Source organism: Bombus vosnesenskii, unplaced genomic scaffold, assembly GCF_011952255.1.
Source record: "Bombus vosnesenskii isolate JDL3184/JDL3185 unplaced genomic scaffold, Bvos_JDL3184-5_v1.1 scf7180000013267, whole genome shotgun sequence".
NCBI classification, from domain to species: Eukaryota; Metazoa; Arthropoda; class Insecta; order Hymenoptera; family Apidae; genus Bombus; species Bombus vosnesenskii.
Window position 1 is genome coordinate 4,768,802 of NW_022882927.1, and position 15,545 is coordinate 4,784,346.

Here is a 15,545-nt window from a genome sequence, read left to right on the forward strand (position 1 = left end):
ATATATATATATATATATATATATATATATATATATATATATAGTATGTACTGTATAAGCATACTGTTCTAAACATAGGAATATATCGTATGATATTTTAGAAATGCAGTTGTGAAAAACACATGTTTCTTGTGTTACATTTTGCTTTTTCAAATTTCGAATGTAAAAAAACAAAACTTGACTTGAATAATAGAATGAATTAAATTTATCTATAAATTATCCTTAAAATTACACTGTACAAAAATTTGAAGCTCACTAATTAGAGCATATAAAAAAAGCTTTTTAAAAGAATTGTATGTAACTATTACAGGAAGGTTTAATTACGTTCTAAAATATCTTGTACTAGTGTTTAACTACCTTGCTTGTAATAAAAATGAAAAATATGAAAAAAGTTTAGACAAAAATAATCGAAGAGCTTTTCCTGTGCTAACTAGTGTATAAGTTCATACATGCTTTAAAACTTATGTAATCTATGTTGTGTGAAATTCTATAAGAAATTTTGTAAAGACTGATTAGATATGCATCAGCATTCAATAGATTGCAAAAAAAAAACAAAATTAATTTAAACCATTCACTGTATGGAGAAAAAGTTGTAACTAATAGAGATATATAGAAATTAATACAAAGAAACCTGAAATAATTTAGATTCAACTCAGAATAATATTATCTTCCATTCCTTACTTGAGAAGTACTTACATCAAAATGTAGTTTGTGATGTTAATTAATACATTGTATATTTGTGAAATTTATGAATATATTATGTAGACAACAACACAACTTTTTTAATTAGTATTGCATGTACTATATTTTTAAACAATATTTTTCTATGTCACATAACTAATTCTAAACATATTAAATTATAAATTTATTGAAATTCTTTTATATGAGTTCTGTTAAATTTAAATCATCTATTGCAAAGATTATAAAGAAAATTAGAAAATAGTATATCTTTAACAAATGATTGTTTCAATCATGATATCTACATATCATTACCATTTTTATTTACATTTGTTTAATAATTATCTTACAATAATAGTATAGTAGATATAAAAATAGTTTGTGGCAACAAAAATGTTAACTTATATTTATATTGATTAAATTATAGAAATTTCATGATAAAAAACTTTTAATTTCTGTTAGTTTTGAAGCAATCTTTATATAAATTTTATATTATCAAACATATTCAAAACAGTCACTTCAGGCATTTTCTTCATTAATTTTATATGTATTGAATAGCCTGCAATTTAAATGAAATACGTTACTAATGAATCATGCAAAATCAATGAAATAAAACAATTCACTATATAAAGCAAAAAGAGTTATTTATTATTTTATTAGAAGACAAGAAGATCATATTGAAATAAAAATTATTAAATGATTTAAATAAGTAATTTGACCAAAATAACTAATTGTGTGTATTATGAATAAACTATGGGTATTTACGAACCACAAAAATAGGACCTAAATAGAAATTTCTTTCATTTCTTAAATATTATAAGGAGTATTTTATTTTGAATATCTTTTATATTTTTGTACAATATATAAAATAAAATAAATAAAAGCATAAAAATGCGCGGTATAGTTATGAATAATTACAGGATCAAACAACTTTTATTAAAATATCTTTTTAGTGATTGTTCATAATTTACAACAAAGGATTAGAGAGACGATATACTTACGATTAATGGAGTTGTGAAGTGCTTATAATAATTATGCTATTGCTTCCATACGATTTCGATGCCGTGCGTAAGCACCCATACAGGCAAAAAATCCAATGATTCCAATAATCAATCCAATGATCAATGCTAAGGTATCTCCAAAATCAAAGCTGGACGAGGCCATCGCAAAATTAAATGTCGTAAAAATAGCAAGCAAGAAATAAAACCACATTTTTGCAATATAAAAAAGATTTGATTATTCGATATGATAAGTAACCTTCACGATGGTGGGTTTTAATAAACACTACACTTGTACAATAAGATTCACATATCTTGCGCGTTTATTAAATCAACTTTCAATTCGCTACCAAGGTACTATTATGTTTTTTTTACTTTGTTACATCATACACACAAAATGTATAAATCTTTATTTATCAGGTTTTCATTCGATGATCAAACTAGTATTGTTTAGTCATTTCCTTGATTTTAAAACGTAATACAACGATTAACATTATGATCCAAATTTGACAATTACAAACTATACAGTTTCTATATTAAGTTTTCGTTTCTTTAACATTATCAAAGTTAATCATCTAAAATGTAAAGTCAATGTATGTATATAATAAATGATACTTTGCGTTTAACAAAATTTTATTATAAATACAACATATGTATATGAGGATAAATAAAACGTCAATTTTAAAACGATATTGAATAAATATCATTAAAAAATATATTTTTATAAAATGCCTGTTTTCTGCACGTACTTCCATATGTCTTATTTCAGAACATATGCATATATCAAACTTTTATACCAAACATTTACCTTTGCTTAATTTATATACAAAATTCCATATATCATTTTAAAAGCTTTATCTAGTTTTTTGCAGTTCTTATAAAACAATTTAAAGTTTTCAGGGAAAGTAAATTTCTTTAAAAATTTTATATACATATTCCCTTTTTTACAGGGAAAAAAGCCTACAGAAAATACGTTACAAATGTGGAATAAAATATGTTATAATACATTTATATTTTTTATTATAGTACAGTAGTATTAGATCATAGACATAAATGTCTAATAATTAGATAATATTGTATATGTAGTATAGTATAGTTAAATATATAGTACAGTATACTATATAATATACTTATAGTACACAATATACGCTAAAAAATATATTCTATGCTATAAAATATAACTAGACATTTAAGAAATGATACATACTTTCCAATTATTCTTGAGGTTTTGAAAATTTTTGTGAATATTTCCCCAACAATAGTTGCCCAATCAAAAGACATATTCCGCTCATAATGTTCAGATCAGCCTATTTACGAATACAACGAAGGCAACCTATTTTGACAAAGATAAAGATGTATCTGTGCGATGTTTAAGGTGGCGTCACTTGCTTACTGGGGAAAGTATAGAGAGAAATATTACATTGGCGCGTATCGACCGAGCAAAACAATTTTTCCCCTCATCGCTTACACATTTCAACTATTTGACACAGGTAGAGTGAATAAAACTATACGAATATTTGTTCGTTTCTTAAATGAGATTTTTCACATTTTAATATATTAGCATATACCTTTTTCGAACGGATAATCGTTGCCGTTTTGTAGCCATTTTGCTATCCGTTGATAAATACAAGACATATTCGTACCGACTGGTGAACCGCGTACCTCTTGTCACATATAAAATGCTAATGCTTATTTCAATGTTTTGACCGATCTTCGTCTACAAACCTTTTCTTTTTTTTTTTTAACACAATATTATATTAAAGAATGTATACGTGTAACAAGTACATGCATAATCACGCATGATACAGAATATCCAAATGCTGTGAAAATCAATTTAAAAGCGAATAGACGTGAAGGACACAATCGCATTTATATTTTTCCTTCGATATGATTCTTTAATATTGTTTGTACTTTATTTCACTATGTGATTGAAAAAGATGTATATAATATTACAGTTTTGATAGATATGTCTTTTATATATACAGAAAACTTAAAGAATAATAAAGTATATATTTTTGCAATGTATAAGGCAACATATTTATGCACTCTATAAAAAAGGTATGTCCTAATTGTTAAAAATTGTAAAATAAATGCTATGCTTTTTAGGATGTGTGTCATATATATCGATTATATATATTATTACATATATAATAAATATATGCTCGAAAAGTAAGAAGCATATATTTAAAGTATTATCGATTATATTATTATTTTTACTTTAATAAACAGATCATTTATTAAATATAAAGCTTAATTTTTTATGTTTTATATTGTTACATTTTGATGTGATTTTAATGATTATAAATACTTATGTTTGGTTTTAGATAAAAGTCAGTTTAGAGATAATTAAATAACAATTTAAGTAGGTTGTTTTCTTTTTGAGATACTGTGAATTGTGATATATACAATAAATGTAAATGATATGTTTTTTTAAGCGCCACTTTTTGGACATCAGAATTTAGAACCAAATCTATTATGGAACTGTCACATGAAATATTGGATACAATAGATATTAACGATGACAAAGATGTGATGGAAGTATTGAAGCATGCAATCACAGAAGAAAACATTATAGTAGAATCAGAAACTACAGAAGATTCTGTAGAAACAGAAATAGAAGAAATTATAGAAATAATAGAAGAAATAGAAGAGGACAAAGAAGAATCACCACAGGATGACATTATTCTTATTGAAAATAATAATGAGAAAATTAAACCAGAGATGGAAGTCTATGCTTTTGACGAAGATAGTTCTATATTTAAGACACATACTGATAATGAACACGAAAAGAAAGAACAATATGATAAAAGTAGTAATAAGCAAGTTATAGCATATGATGTAGATGAAGATTGGCAAGACGAAGATATGGAAGAAGAAGAGTATGAATTGAAGTTTGGACAGAGTTCTAATGTATTAAATCACTGCACAGAATCTTTACAAAGTCAAAGAATATCAAACAGTGATAAAAAATATGTAAATAATCAAACAACCGCTTTACCATTACAAACAAATAAAACAGAATCCAGGGATAATGTAGAATCTTCAGACAAAGTAGAGAAATCTAAATTAAGCCTAGAGTTTAAAAATAATGTGAATAGCGACGAAAATATTGATAATAATGTAAGTCATGAGATTGTGAAGAATGTTGAGAATAATCTATTATACACTGTTCTTGGTACAAAGAAGCAAAGTTCAGTAAAAACATTTCAGGCAGATAAACTGTCGGATACTCATTATATCAAGGTTTGTATTACCAAATTATTTCATTATACATAGTTGCTATTATTTGTCTGTATAAAAGTAATAGTTTTATTTTTAGATGGAACAACTTGACGAAAATACTATACCAATTGGAGGAACAATTTATTATGAAGCAGATAATATAGAAACATTGTATGTTGCACAAACAGTAGATGATACTGAACAGTATTATGATACTGTAGCAATAGAAAATGAAGAGCAAGTATGGGAAACAATTAATTCAGATACCAATCAAAACCAGGAGAAAGAAAATTCTCAGGTATTAATTTAAAAACTGAATGTTTAAACTTATTTCTTTGTTTTTCATTTACTAAATAAATTTTCATTAAATTTTCATCCATTTTAAATTTTAGGATCAAATATTTTTACATGAAGATGAGGATGGTCAATTATATTTCAAAGATGAAACTGGTACTTTACAGCCAGTGTATTTGACTGAAGATGGACATTATGCTATTGCAGAAATCAGTGATGGTTATGAGGGCAAAGAATCACAAATGAGATCTGACCAGAATGCTAGACAAGTAGACGAAGAATCTTACTCTATGCCAGATAGTGAACTCAAATCTATTCATAATAATAAACAGGTATTTGATAAATTCTAATAATAATTCTAATATTTCTAATAATATTCTAATAATTCTATATTTGGTAAATTCTAAAACGTGCAATATCAAAATCATTTTCCTATTTTCATCAGTGTTACTTTTCAGAATTGTGTAATATCTGCTGCTGAGCTAGATAACGAAGATAATACTGTGACCATATCTCTGATAATATCCGAGGATGAACATGGACAAAAAAGAACTCAAGTTATTATACCAACAACGGATAACTTAAAGTGTGATATTTGTAATAAAAGCTTTAAAACGTCGTTCCAATTACTTCGACACAATAGACTGAAACACGCTCGGGAAGAAGATATTACAACCAGAAATTTCCCGTGCGATTTATGTCCTAAAAGGTAATTCTTTATATAAATTAAATTTATTTTATTAGTTATAATAATAATGATCAATTTTTTTATTCGCATTTCAGATATCCAGATCAAAATTCTTTAGCTCGACATAGAAAGACTCATACTGGTGACCGACCATTTCAGTGCCTCGAGTGTCATAAAAACTTTCCAACATCTACCGCTCTACGTCGTCACTTGACACTTCATAATTCACAATCTCGACCTCTTCCGTGCATTTACTGCGGTCGCCGCTTCGTAGATAAAGCTAGTCTGGTTAAACACGAGCAGTCGCATTTGGCTGGTGATCAGCGGACCCACACATGCGATGTATGTCATAAGTCATTCTTACATGCAACTGATCTGAGTCTACATAAAAAATATCATGATCCTGATAAGAAATTTGACTGTGAGGTTTGTGGTCGAGAGTTCAACAGATTGAACAATTTGCAGAGACATATGATGGTACATCAACAAGTACGTATGATCAATACGATCTTAGTGTTTAAATTGTTCGGGTCTCGTAAGAAAAAGAAATGTTTCCATATACTTTTTGCCATTTCTCTCATATTTTCTGCAACTTGTACGTACTACGTAAAATTAAGGAATTTATATAATATAATAGGAGTTGAAATATCTTAAATTATACAATTATAGGTGTTCTCAACTCTTTTAAAAGTAGTAATTTAATTATAATGTATGGTATTTCTTTTATTTCCACATTTTAGCAAGGGGCGAACGAGGAAATACTTTCTTGCGACGTATGTGGCATCACCTATAAATTCATGAGTTCGTTGACGAGGCATATGGTGACAACACACATGAATCCAGAAAAATTAAGGCAACAAGCGGAAGAACAACGAAGGAAGCGTGAAAATAATTATCGTCGTTATCTAGAAAATCGAAAAATGTACGAAACTCAACATTCAGGAGGATATGGAACAAAACGGAATTATCACAACACACGTATACTTAGTGGAAGTAACGACGAAGCAGCTTGAGTTGCATTTTCAAATCACTCGATGACCGCTAAGAAAAGTACCATAATAAAACCATAATTTTTCAAAATAAAAAGAGACATAAATATGATAAATATTTGCATATAACATAGGGATATTTCTCTATCATTTTCTTCGCTATAGATAATTGAATAGGTAAATATTAATTTAATAAATATATGAATTGTGTAGTGTTTGAAATATTCATGTATCTTTATGAAAATTCAGGTATATGCTTTATAGAAAAATATAGCATACGTATATGTGTTTAAAATAGAATATGTATATATAAATACATTTCATTTTTATTGTACACTAGGTATTTACATTGTAGATACAATTGTTATTAGTAACGTTTTAATATATACATATTTTATTGTAATTTTCATGTAATTATAGTCGTGTAATGTAGGTAAGTACAAAATATTGTAAGAGTAACAAAAGAGGAAGTTTATAAATCAAATTTTTCGTACGAATGTCTCTTAATATGAGTCATTATTATTAATACTAAAAGATGGCTAAAAATAATTTTTTTAATTCAAATTTGTAAAAAAATCATATTAAAATATGAGAAATAAGTAATGTTAATGTTTTGATATTCATATTATTTTGTAATTCTTTTATTGTTCACAATTAAATTTAATTACCGGTTCAAATTTGGATATACATGTATGTGCGTGTGCGTGTGCGTGTGTGTGTATATATATACATTTATATATTAATGAAAATTAAATGTTAAATTATGATAAATAATATTTTTTCCCAACAATATAAAACTTCAAATATAAACTATCACTAACTACTGTTCATGTACTTATTTTACCCCCACCATATTTAGTTTGCTCAGTCACGTGATAAATATGATGTGATTCGATTATAGCGTATTTATATGTTTGCGCAATACACATCAAGTTAATTTAGTTATAGATTTAGACCAGTGTCGTGAAACGAAAAGAATAAGGATAGTTTTTGTAACTATACTAAAATACAAATTTTATAATTTCTTTGCAGTCAAATAATTTTACAAAGGAATACAACAACACGACAGGTAAACAAAAATATAAAATATTCGAAGTACTAATGAAATAAAATAATCATTAAAAAAATATATTTTAAATTAATTGAAGGTTAATTAAAAAATTTGAGAATAAAAATTCAAGTAATTATGTTATGAACATTGAAAATATATGTTGTATTCTATTCAATAATATAAGAAATTATCCTTTCCTTAAGTATTATTATATAATAAAAATTTTATATTTGTTTTATATAATAAATGAATTTGTTATTTTTTTTTATAAGATAATGATAATAATATTTAGTATCTTAATTTAGCAATGATCAAATTTTATTTGAGATATTGAAACACTAACATTGTGTGTAAATCACATTGTTACAGATCTACGTAGATATCAGTAAGGTAAAAAATAATAGATAACAAATCAAGTTTTGAGTAATTCCTCTTGAGCAAAGTTCATAAGCCTCTATATTAATTGTTATCAATATGGAGAAGCATGATGCATTCTTACAAGTACATTTAGAAAGACCTGTATATGAACAAGAAAGTTTAAATGAAGATTGTCATTATGAAAAACCAAAAGGGCTTTGTGTGTAAACAATAAAATTTCATTACTTTATTATTAATATATAAATATCATATGTAAAATGGTAGTTTTCTTATAGGCTTCCAAGATGCAATATGTGATTTAAAACATAGAAACTGGAGATCATGTCTTACATCTGCAATTCCCTCAATACATTGGCTGAGAGATTACAATTGGAAAGAAAGTATAATGCCTGATATAATTTCTGGTTTGACTGTAGCAATCATGCATATTCCTCAAGGCATGGCTTATGCACTTTTGGGAAACGTACCTCCTGTAGTTGGAATATATATGGCATTCTTTCCTGTCTTAGTGTATTTTTTCTTTGGCACATCTAGACATGTGTCCATGGGTAAGAAAAAATGTATTTTAATTTTAATAGTTTAATAAATTCGGAACAGTCATTAAATATTTCATTAAAAACAAGATCTCTTTAGTGTTTTACACTTGATGCATACAAGCTTTGTAAAATACTACTTCTATTACAGAAATATTACAAATATCTCCTTTTAATAAGAACTTATTAGACAAGCTAGAACAATGAATCATTATTGGCACTCATCAGGAACATTCGCTGTGGTTTGCTTGATGACTGGGAAAACAGTGGCATCTTATTCGGTATCGCACAATGATATTACAAATCCAAATGCTACAACTACATTGCCCAATTTGCCTGGAGAATATTCCTATACACCAATGCAAGTTGCAACAGCAGTTACACTCATGGTTGGAATATTTCAGGTAAAATTTTGTAGATTCATTTTATATCTTGCAACAATGACATAATAATTACCTTTTTCAGATTATAATGTATATATTTCGTCTGGGTATTATAAGCACATTGCTTAGTGATCCATTAGTGAATAGTTTTACAACTGGTGCAGCAGTCTGTGTTTTAATATCTCAAATTAAAGACCTATTTGGTTTGAAAATACCAAGACAAAAAGGATATTTCAAGTTCATTTTTGTATGTATAAAATATCAAACACTATCTAAAAATAAACAAATTAATTAGAAATATATAAATTAAATTATAAAATATTTCAGACATTGGTAGATATTTTTAGAGGAATACAAAATACAAATTTAGCTGCTTTACTTATATCAGCAATAACAATCGCTAGTCTTGTACTTAATAATGAATTTTTAAAGGTAATTTTTAATTGTTAGAATATTTTTGTTCCAAGATCTATAAATAATAATTCTATTCTTATTTTAATATTAGCCATGGGCAAGCAAAAAGTGTAGCATTCCAATTCCAATCGAATTGATTGCAGTTGTGAGTGGAACTTTAATTTCAAAATATTTTTGTTTTCCTACCATGTATAATATTCAAGTTGTGGGTGATATTCCTACAGGGTGTGTTTAATGTCCATTTTTAATTTGATTATTTTTCGTCAATATAATTAAGGTCTTTTAATCTTTTAAATTAATAGATTACCAGCACCAACAGTTCCAACATTTCAACTCTTACATCTAGTAGCAACAGACAGTATTGCTATAACTATGGTTTCTTATACTATTACCATATCAATGGCTTTGATATTTGCACAAAAATTGAATTATAAAATTAATTCAAATCAAGAACTTCTTGCTATGGTAATAGAAAAAACCCTTTAATATTATTTTAAAATCATATAAATTATTACACTATGTATATTTTTAAAATGTAATTTTAGGGTTTGAGTAACATAACAGGATCCTTTTTTTCATGTATGCCAGTGTCAGCATCTTTAAGTAGATCTTTAATTCAGCAAACTGTTGGTGGTCGGACACAAATAGCTAGTGTTGTATCATGTATAATATTGCTTACAATCCTTTTATGGATTGGCCCATTTTTCGAACCTTTGCCAAGATGCGTTCTCGCATCGATTATTGTTGTAAGTATAAATGTTTTGAAATCTACCTACAAAATCCACTTATAAAAAAATGCTCATATCAAATTTCGATATCATTAACAGTTTCATAATATTTAATTCTTTTCTTTAGGTAGCTTTAAAGGGAATGTTTCAACAAGCTAACCAGCTTATAAAATTCTGGAAATTAAATAAATGTGATGCACTAATTTGGATTGCAACATTCTTGACCGTCGTAATAGTAAACATTGATATTGGTTTGCTAGCTGGAATAATAATATCACTTGCAATTATTTTATTGCAAAGTCTTAGTCCTTATATTTGTTTATTGGGATACATACCAAATACAGATTTGTATTTGGATATCAGTAGATTCAAAGCGGTATATTATTTTTTATAACTAATAATATTTTTTAAATCAAAAGATGTATCTATACTTAGCATATTTGAATCATTTTTAGGCAATAGAAATTCCAGGAATGAAAATTGTTCATTATTGCGGAACTTTAAACTTTGCAAACACTAGTCATTTCAAGACAGAATTGTATAAATTAATTGGAGTGAATCCAACAAAAATTATAGAACATAAAACTAAGTTAAGGGAAAAGGGTATTTATATGGACACAGAAGATTCAGAAGACAAACAAGAATTACGATGTGTAATAATGGATACGAGCGCATTAAGTTATATTGACTCTAGCGGCGTAATTACGTTAAATTCAGTAATGAAAGAATTTCAACAAATTGATGTACACTTTTATCTTGTAAGTTGTAGAACTCCCATTTTTGAAACTATAAAAAAATGTGACTTGTATTTACATGGAACACTTACGTTTAAGATTTTTGCAACTATACAAGATGCCAGAACATACTTAGAAAAAGAAATGTATTCGAGATAATACATATAATTTTGCCAAGCAGTTATAAGTTATATTACGTTTATAAGCATATACATAGTATTAAATCAAATTCGAATTGGTTCTACAAAGTATACAATAACTAAATTTGAAACTACTTTTTACTTCTGTTACACTTATTTCATACTTTGTACTTATGCTATTTTAAAAAATTTTTTAAATTAAATGGACAATATTTTTAATATCGATTATATCTTAAAACAGATCAGTTTTTATATACAAAATAAGTAAATATCAAGACTTACTAAAGAATTAGTACTTATTTGTTAACAACTCTCTCTCTCTCTCTCTATATATATATATATCTTTAATTTTGTATATGATGCTACTCAAGTTTTTACATAGTTATGCAAACGTGACAATAAAATTTATGTCTAGCTTTTCATACTTAGATACTTATAAGAATAACTTGAAACATTAAATGAATTTTATCATTTTAAAAAAATTTATTGAATTTTAATAGATATAGTTTAAAGATATACTTATTAAAGCAGAACAAAATGTTATGTTTCAATCATAATCGGAAAAACTTATTTATAGAAAGCAGATTAAAATGTATTTTTTGCTTGATGTTCCATAATTGTAATTACATATTTCGTTTATATGTACTATATATACATATGTATATACAATTGCAAGTACAAATTGCATTAAATATATGTGCTATATTTTTTCTATAGATGTATTTATGTTTATACAAAACTTGTATATAATCGTAAAATATATAGATTATATTTGGAAGATTTTAATAAAAGAAATAAATATTTAATGTATATCTCTTAATGCGGTTTATACTGTATAAATCAAGGTATATATACAAGGAAAAGGGCAAAATTATAGATTATTATTATTTATCAGATCACAGATTATTTATTTACGGTGATCATTCTATATACAAAGTAACAGTTTCTAGTTACAACAGGTAACTCACTGTCACTGTCAGAGTTTTATAAATGTGCTACCCTTTTTGTAATCACAAAACTGGTAGCAAGTTACTATAATTTGTAGCACATTGTTATATCTAATTTGGGGGCAGTGATGACCTGCACTGATATCTGTATTACAGAATAAATACTTGAAATGTATGGCAAAACATTGTTCGACAATGTGTACTGTGAAGGAATAAGGTAATTTATCTATGCTCTTTTTCTTTAACTATAATTGATTCAATTAAAAATATTGTTGACATCTGATAATTAAGCTAATCCATACTTCTTCTTGAGGGATTCTGGCATTTCTGGTGGTGGTGGGCGGGGCATTCGGAGCCATACTTTAACTGCATCATAAATGAACCATTGTGCTCCTGTTAAAGTACCAATCATAACAATACGTGGACCAAGACCTTTCCATACTCCAGTCAAGCCCATCTTTTTCAGAACATCGACAGCTGATGCTCCTTTTTCTTGATTCAATTTTGATACAACCTGTGTTACAAATATATAAGTCGATTAAATTATTAAATTAGATGCAGCTAGAAATAAAAATGTACGCGTATAAGAAGTATACTTACAGAATCAGCAGGATGAGATACAATTGCACAAAATACACCAGCAATATATCCCGCAGCAAAAGTAACAACCAACTGTTCATTTTTTGTACATTCTTGCCTTGGTTTGGGAACTACATACTTGTACAGGAGCTCAAGAGTACGTTCGAAGCAAGCAAACTTCATCATTGTGTATGGAATCTGACGAAGCCACAAAGGTACCAACCCTTTATAGAAACCACTAATACCTTCTTCACGATATATCTTTGGCATAGCTTCCCTTAAAGTATTTGCAAATCCTGGTGTAGTTTGAATCTTCACCTATAAACATAGCAAATATGTTTTGTGCATTACGATTCATGCTATGTTACAAATGTTTAAAGAAACTTACAATACATGATATAAGATGTGACATATTCTTTTTTTAGGTGTTAAAACAGTTACATATATCATAAATGAAAATATAATTTATACTTACTTTAGAAGCTTCAAAAGGAGCTAGACCAATATCAGCAAAAAATTCTGCAGATGCTGATGAAATTAGATACAAAGTTGTTCTATACTCATATGCCTTTTCCTCTCCAGCAAGAGCTGAATAATATACTTTAAACACTTCATAAAGTCCAAATTTGAACATTCCTTGGATGGAGTAACCAAAGAATGTTGGAGCCCATCCTTTAGCCAGACCTCGAGTTCCATCTTCAGCCATAGTTACCTGAATAATAAAATGTCCAAAATTAATCTCTTATTTATAAATAAACAAGAATAAGTATAACCGTTTGAGTCCCAGGGGTCATTGAAAAAATAGGGTTGAAAAATCCCGAACAGCGCGATAGCGCTTGTCATATTTGTCACTTTATGAAATACATATATATTATTATATATGCGTACTATTAGTTCATAAATATTTCAAGTTTTGTTCAATAAAAATTATTGAGAAGATAACAATGAAATATAAAAAACCGTTAGTCGACCGTAGCGTTCAAATATACTGGGACTTTTTGACATAAAATCGAAACAGAGCGATCGCGCTGCTTGGGACAATGAAATAATATCAATGAGATAATTTGCTTACTCTGAATCCATTGAAAACTGATTTGTACTTTGCAGGGTCTACTTGAATACGGCATTTTACCAAATCCAAGGGAGTAACCATAGTATGAGTGATACCACATGACAAAATACCACCCAAGCCACATAGCATAAAGTATTTATTTGATCCAAATTCACAGCTATCTAAAACACAAAGAAATCTATTATAATCCAAATATGTTATATTAATTTTTATTTAATCGACAATTTAAAAAACTATCATAAGTAAACCGTTAGAAAGTGCGCGTGGAATTCGAATTTGGCAGTATTTCAGAATTGGTATGAACGATCTTGTTACCTTGATCTAATCTAATAATAAACTTTTCAAGTACAGTAGGATAATTATGTTCTCGGTCGCGGTCACCGTACTAACGTACACTATTATTTTTATTCTAATGTCAAGCAAGGCTATGAAGACGAGATTTGCACGCATAATTTTCGACAAAATGGCTGCTTCTTATGCAACTCTTCGCATTACTAACAACAATCGAATGTGAATACCTTCTTATTAAATCATTTTAAGTCAATATCTTGTATTAAACAATATTCGAGAGTCTCAAAAATGCTAGTTTCACTAAAAAGAAAAACCTATAAAAAAAGAAAAGAAAACAGAAATATGCATATGAATCGATAACGACATAACTCACCATGCGGCCAAATCTATATCCATTATATAATTTTTTTCATGATAACTGAATTAACAAATTTACCATAATTTGCAATAAAGTAATTGTTAACGCTGAGACATTAACTTAATTAATATCTAAAACTACTAGAAGGCAATTAATTTAGATGTACAAATTTATCTTGAAAATTTATCTAAATCACAAGACACTAGTAACAATTCTATAGAATACTAGGAACAATATTTTGGATTATGTAATAACGATTATTGATTTGAAATTCTTTTGAAATATTGTCAATACTTTCTTCCATTACAAAGAAGAAAAATTAATTCTCAATAAATAGGGGTCAATAATCTATAATTATCGTTAAGGTAGAGTAGTTATGTATCTGTCCAAAGCCAAAAACTATTGAATCAATGTTAATTAAATTACTCCAGCTATACATAAAAGTTATTTAACAAATTACTAACCGCCTGATGATACAGAGGCAGCTGCAATATGACGATTTCTAACGAGCGCTTGTGTAAGTTCTTTCTGGCCCTGACATTTAGCTGTCACGAAAGGAGTTCCGAATGGATTCGTTTTGGCTATGTCCAATATTGAAGGCCACATCTTGCCTATTTTACTTCACCTGCATACACCACCAATTGATGTTAATTTCTATAAAATAATTATATTAGACTAAATTACTGGCTACAAAACCTTGACAAGTAAGACTCTTGACTCCACCGGCTTCGCCCGATAGGAAAAGAGTGGCAGACTTGGCTAACGGAATCCGTTTAGTAACATAGTCCACTAACTATCATTCTACAGATAGGAAATTAAATCTCTGTGCATGACAACGCCATCTGGCGAGCTCTATAAATTCTACTAAATGAATCTTTCACATTCACACAATATAGTTTGTCCAACACATAGCGTATACGGCCGTGAACAGAAACAAAATTTGAATACTGCAATTGTAATTTCTTAATCTTTTACAAAATTAAAATATCTGATACCTTTTAACACTTTGTGATTGATTCTATGCCATCGATATTTTGAAAAATGAGTCTGAAAAAATAAGATAAATTA

The 15,545-nt window shown here is 27.7% G+C and overlaps 3 protein-coding genes and 1 long non-coding RNA gene across 12 annotated transcripts; 2 read left to right on the top strand and 2 right to left on the bottom strand.

The window, feature by feature from the left end:
• Positions 1–958: 958 nt before the first annotated feature.
• Positions 959–2,258, bottom strand: LOC117230453. Its single transcript, XR_004492788.1, has 2 exons — positions 1,680–2,258; positions 959–1,237 (listed from the first exon to the last, which is right to left on the bottom strand). It is a non-coding gene; the product is annotated as an uncharacterized LOC117230453 (long non-coding RNA).
• Positions 2,259–3,018: 760 nt separating this feature from the next.
• LOC117230440 (zinc finger protein 425-like) lies at positions 3,019–7,353 on the top strand. 5 transcript variants are annotated; one of them, XM_033487903.1, is made up of 7 exons: positions 3,019–3,166; positions 4,112–4,919; positions 4,996–5,196; positions 5,291–5,524; positions 5,651–5,901; positions 5,976–6,369; positions 6,621–7,353. In XM_033487903.1, exons 2-7 carry the CDS (start codon positions 4,152–4,154, stop codon positions 6,891–6,893), a joined length of 2,121 nt encoding a protein of 706 aa, XP_033343794.1. In that variant the 5' UTR covers positions 3,019–3,166; positions 4,112–4,151; the 3' UTR covers positions 6,894–7,353. The 5 variants fall into 5 exon arrangements, with proteins under 5 accessions (XP_033343794.1, XP_033343797.1, XP_033343798.1 ...); XM_033487906.1 differs by having other exon boundaries at positions 5,976–6,306; XM_033487907.1 differs by having other exon boundaries at positions 5,976–6,222.
• A 441-nt stretch (positions 7,354–7,794) lies between these two features.
• Positions 7,795–11,364, top strand: LOC117230441 (prestin-like). Of its 4 annotated transcripts, none has more exons than XM_033487908.1 (11): positions 7,795–7,938; positions 8,290–8,497; positions 8,574–8,846; positions 9,060–9,235; positions 9,297–9,461; positions 9,542–9,646; positions 9,720–9,853; positions 9,931–10,093; positions 10,174–10,374; positions 10,484–10,732; positions 10,812–11,364. In XM_033487908.1, exons 2-11 carry the CDS (start codon positions 8,395–8,397, stop codon positions 11,247–11,249), a joined length of 2,007 nt encoding a protein of 668 aa, XP_033343799.1. In that variant the 5' UTR covers positions 7,795–7,938; positions 8,290–8,394; the 3' UTR covers positions 11,250–11,364. The 4 variants fall into 4 exon arrangements, with proteins under 4 accessions (XP_033343799.1, XP_033343801.1, XP_033343800.1 ...); XM_033487910.1 differs by having other exon boundaries at positions 8,290–8,310; XM_033487909.1 differs by lacking the exon at positions 7,795–7,938 and having other exon boundaries at positions 8,360–8,501.
• Positions 11,365–12,108: 744 nt separating this feature from the next.
• Positions 12,109–15,324, bottom strand: LOC117230445 (phosphate carrier protein, mitochondrial). 2 transcript variants are annotated; one of them, XM_033487918.1, is made up of 6 exons: positions 15,174–15,324; positions 14,942–15,102; positions 13,829–13,989; positions 13,232–13,468; positions 12,778–13,074; positions 12,109–12,691 (listed from the first exon to the last, which is right to left on the bottom strand). In XM_033487918.1, exons 2-6 carry the CDS (start codon positions 15,081–15,083, stop codon positions 12,464–12,466), a joined length of 1,065 nt encoding a protein of 354 aa, XP_033343809.1. In that variant the 5' UTR covers positions 15,084–15,102; positions 15,174–15,324; the 3' UTR covers positions 12,109–12,463. The 2 variants fall into 2 exon arrangements, with proteins under 2 accessions (XP_033343809.1, XP_033343810.1); XM_033487919.1 differs by lacking the exons at positions 14,942–15,102; positions 15,174–15,324 and adding an exon at positions 14,144–14,290.
• Positions 15,325–15,545: the final 221 nt, after the last annotated feature.

What these genes read in the sequence shown, in the direction of transcription:
- LOC117230440 (XM_033487903.1), top strand. Translation starts at nt 4,152, where the DNA reads ATGGAACTGTCACATGAAATATTGGATACAATAGATATTAACGATGAC. An exon ending in CTATTCATAATAATAAACAG is followed by an intron (nt 5,525 to 5,650) that starts GTATTTGATAAA and finishes GTTACTTTTCAG; the next exon opens with AATTGTGTAATATCTGCTGC. An exon ending in TGCGATTTATGTCCTAAAAG is followed by an intron (nt 5,902 to 5,975) that starts GTAATTCTTTAT and finishes TTCGCATTTCAG; the next exon opens with ATATCCAGATCAAAATTCTT.
- LOC117230441 (XM_033487908.1), top strand. Translation starts at nt 8,395, where the DNA reads ATGGAGAAGCATGATGCATTCTTACAAGTACATTTAGAAAGACCTGTA. An exon ending in GATATTTCAAGTTCATTTTT is followed by an intron (nt 9,462 to 9,541) that starts GTATGTATAAAA and finishes AAAATATTTCAG; the next exon opens with ACATTGGTAGATATTTTTAG. An exon ending in ATATCAGTAGATTCAAAGCG is followed by an intron (nt 10,733 to 10,811) that starts GTATATTATTTT and finishes AATCATTTTTAG; the next exon opens with GCAATAGAAATTCCAGGAAT.
- LOC117230445 (XM_033487918.1), bottom strand. Translation starts at nt 15,083, where the DNA reads ATGTGGCCTTCAATATTGGACATAGCCAAAACGAATCCATTCGGAACT. An exon ending in TGCCTCTGTATCATCAGGCG is followed by an intron (nt 13,990 to 14,941) that starts GTTAGTAATTTG and finishes TTTGTGTTTTAG; the next exon opens with ATAGCTGTGAATTTGGATCA. An exon ending in CTCCTTTTGAAGCTTCTAAA is followed by an intron (nt 13,075 to 13,231) that starts GTAAGTATAAAT and finishes CTATGTTTATAG; the next exon opens with GTGAAGATTCAAACTACACC.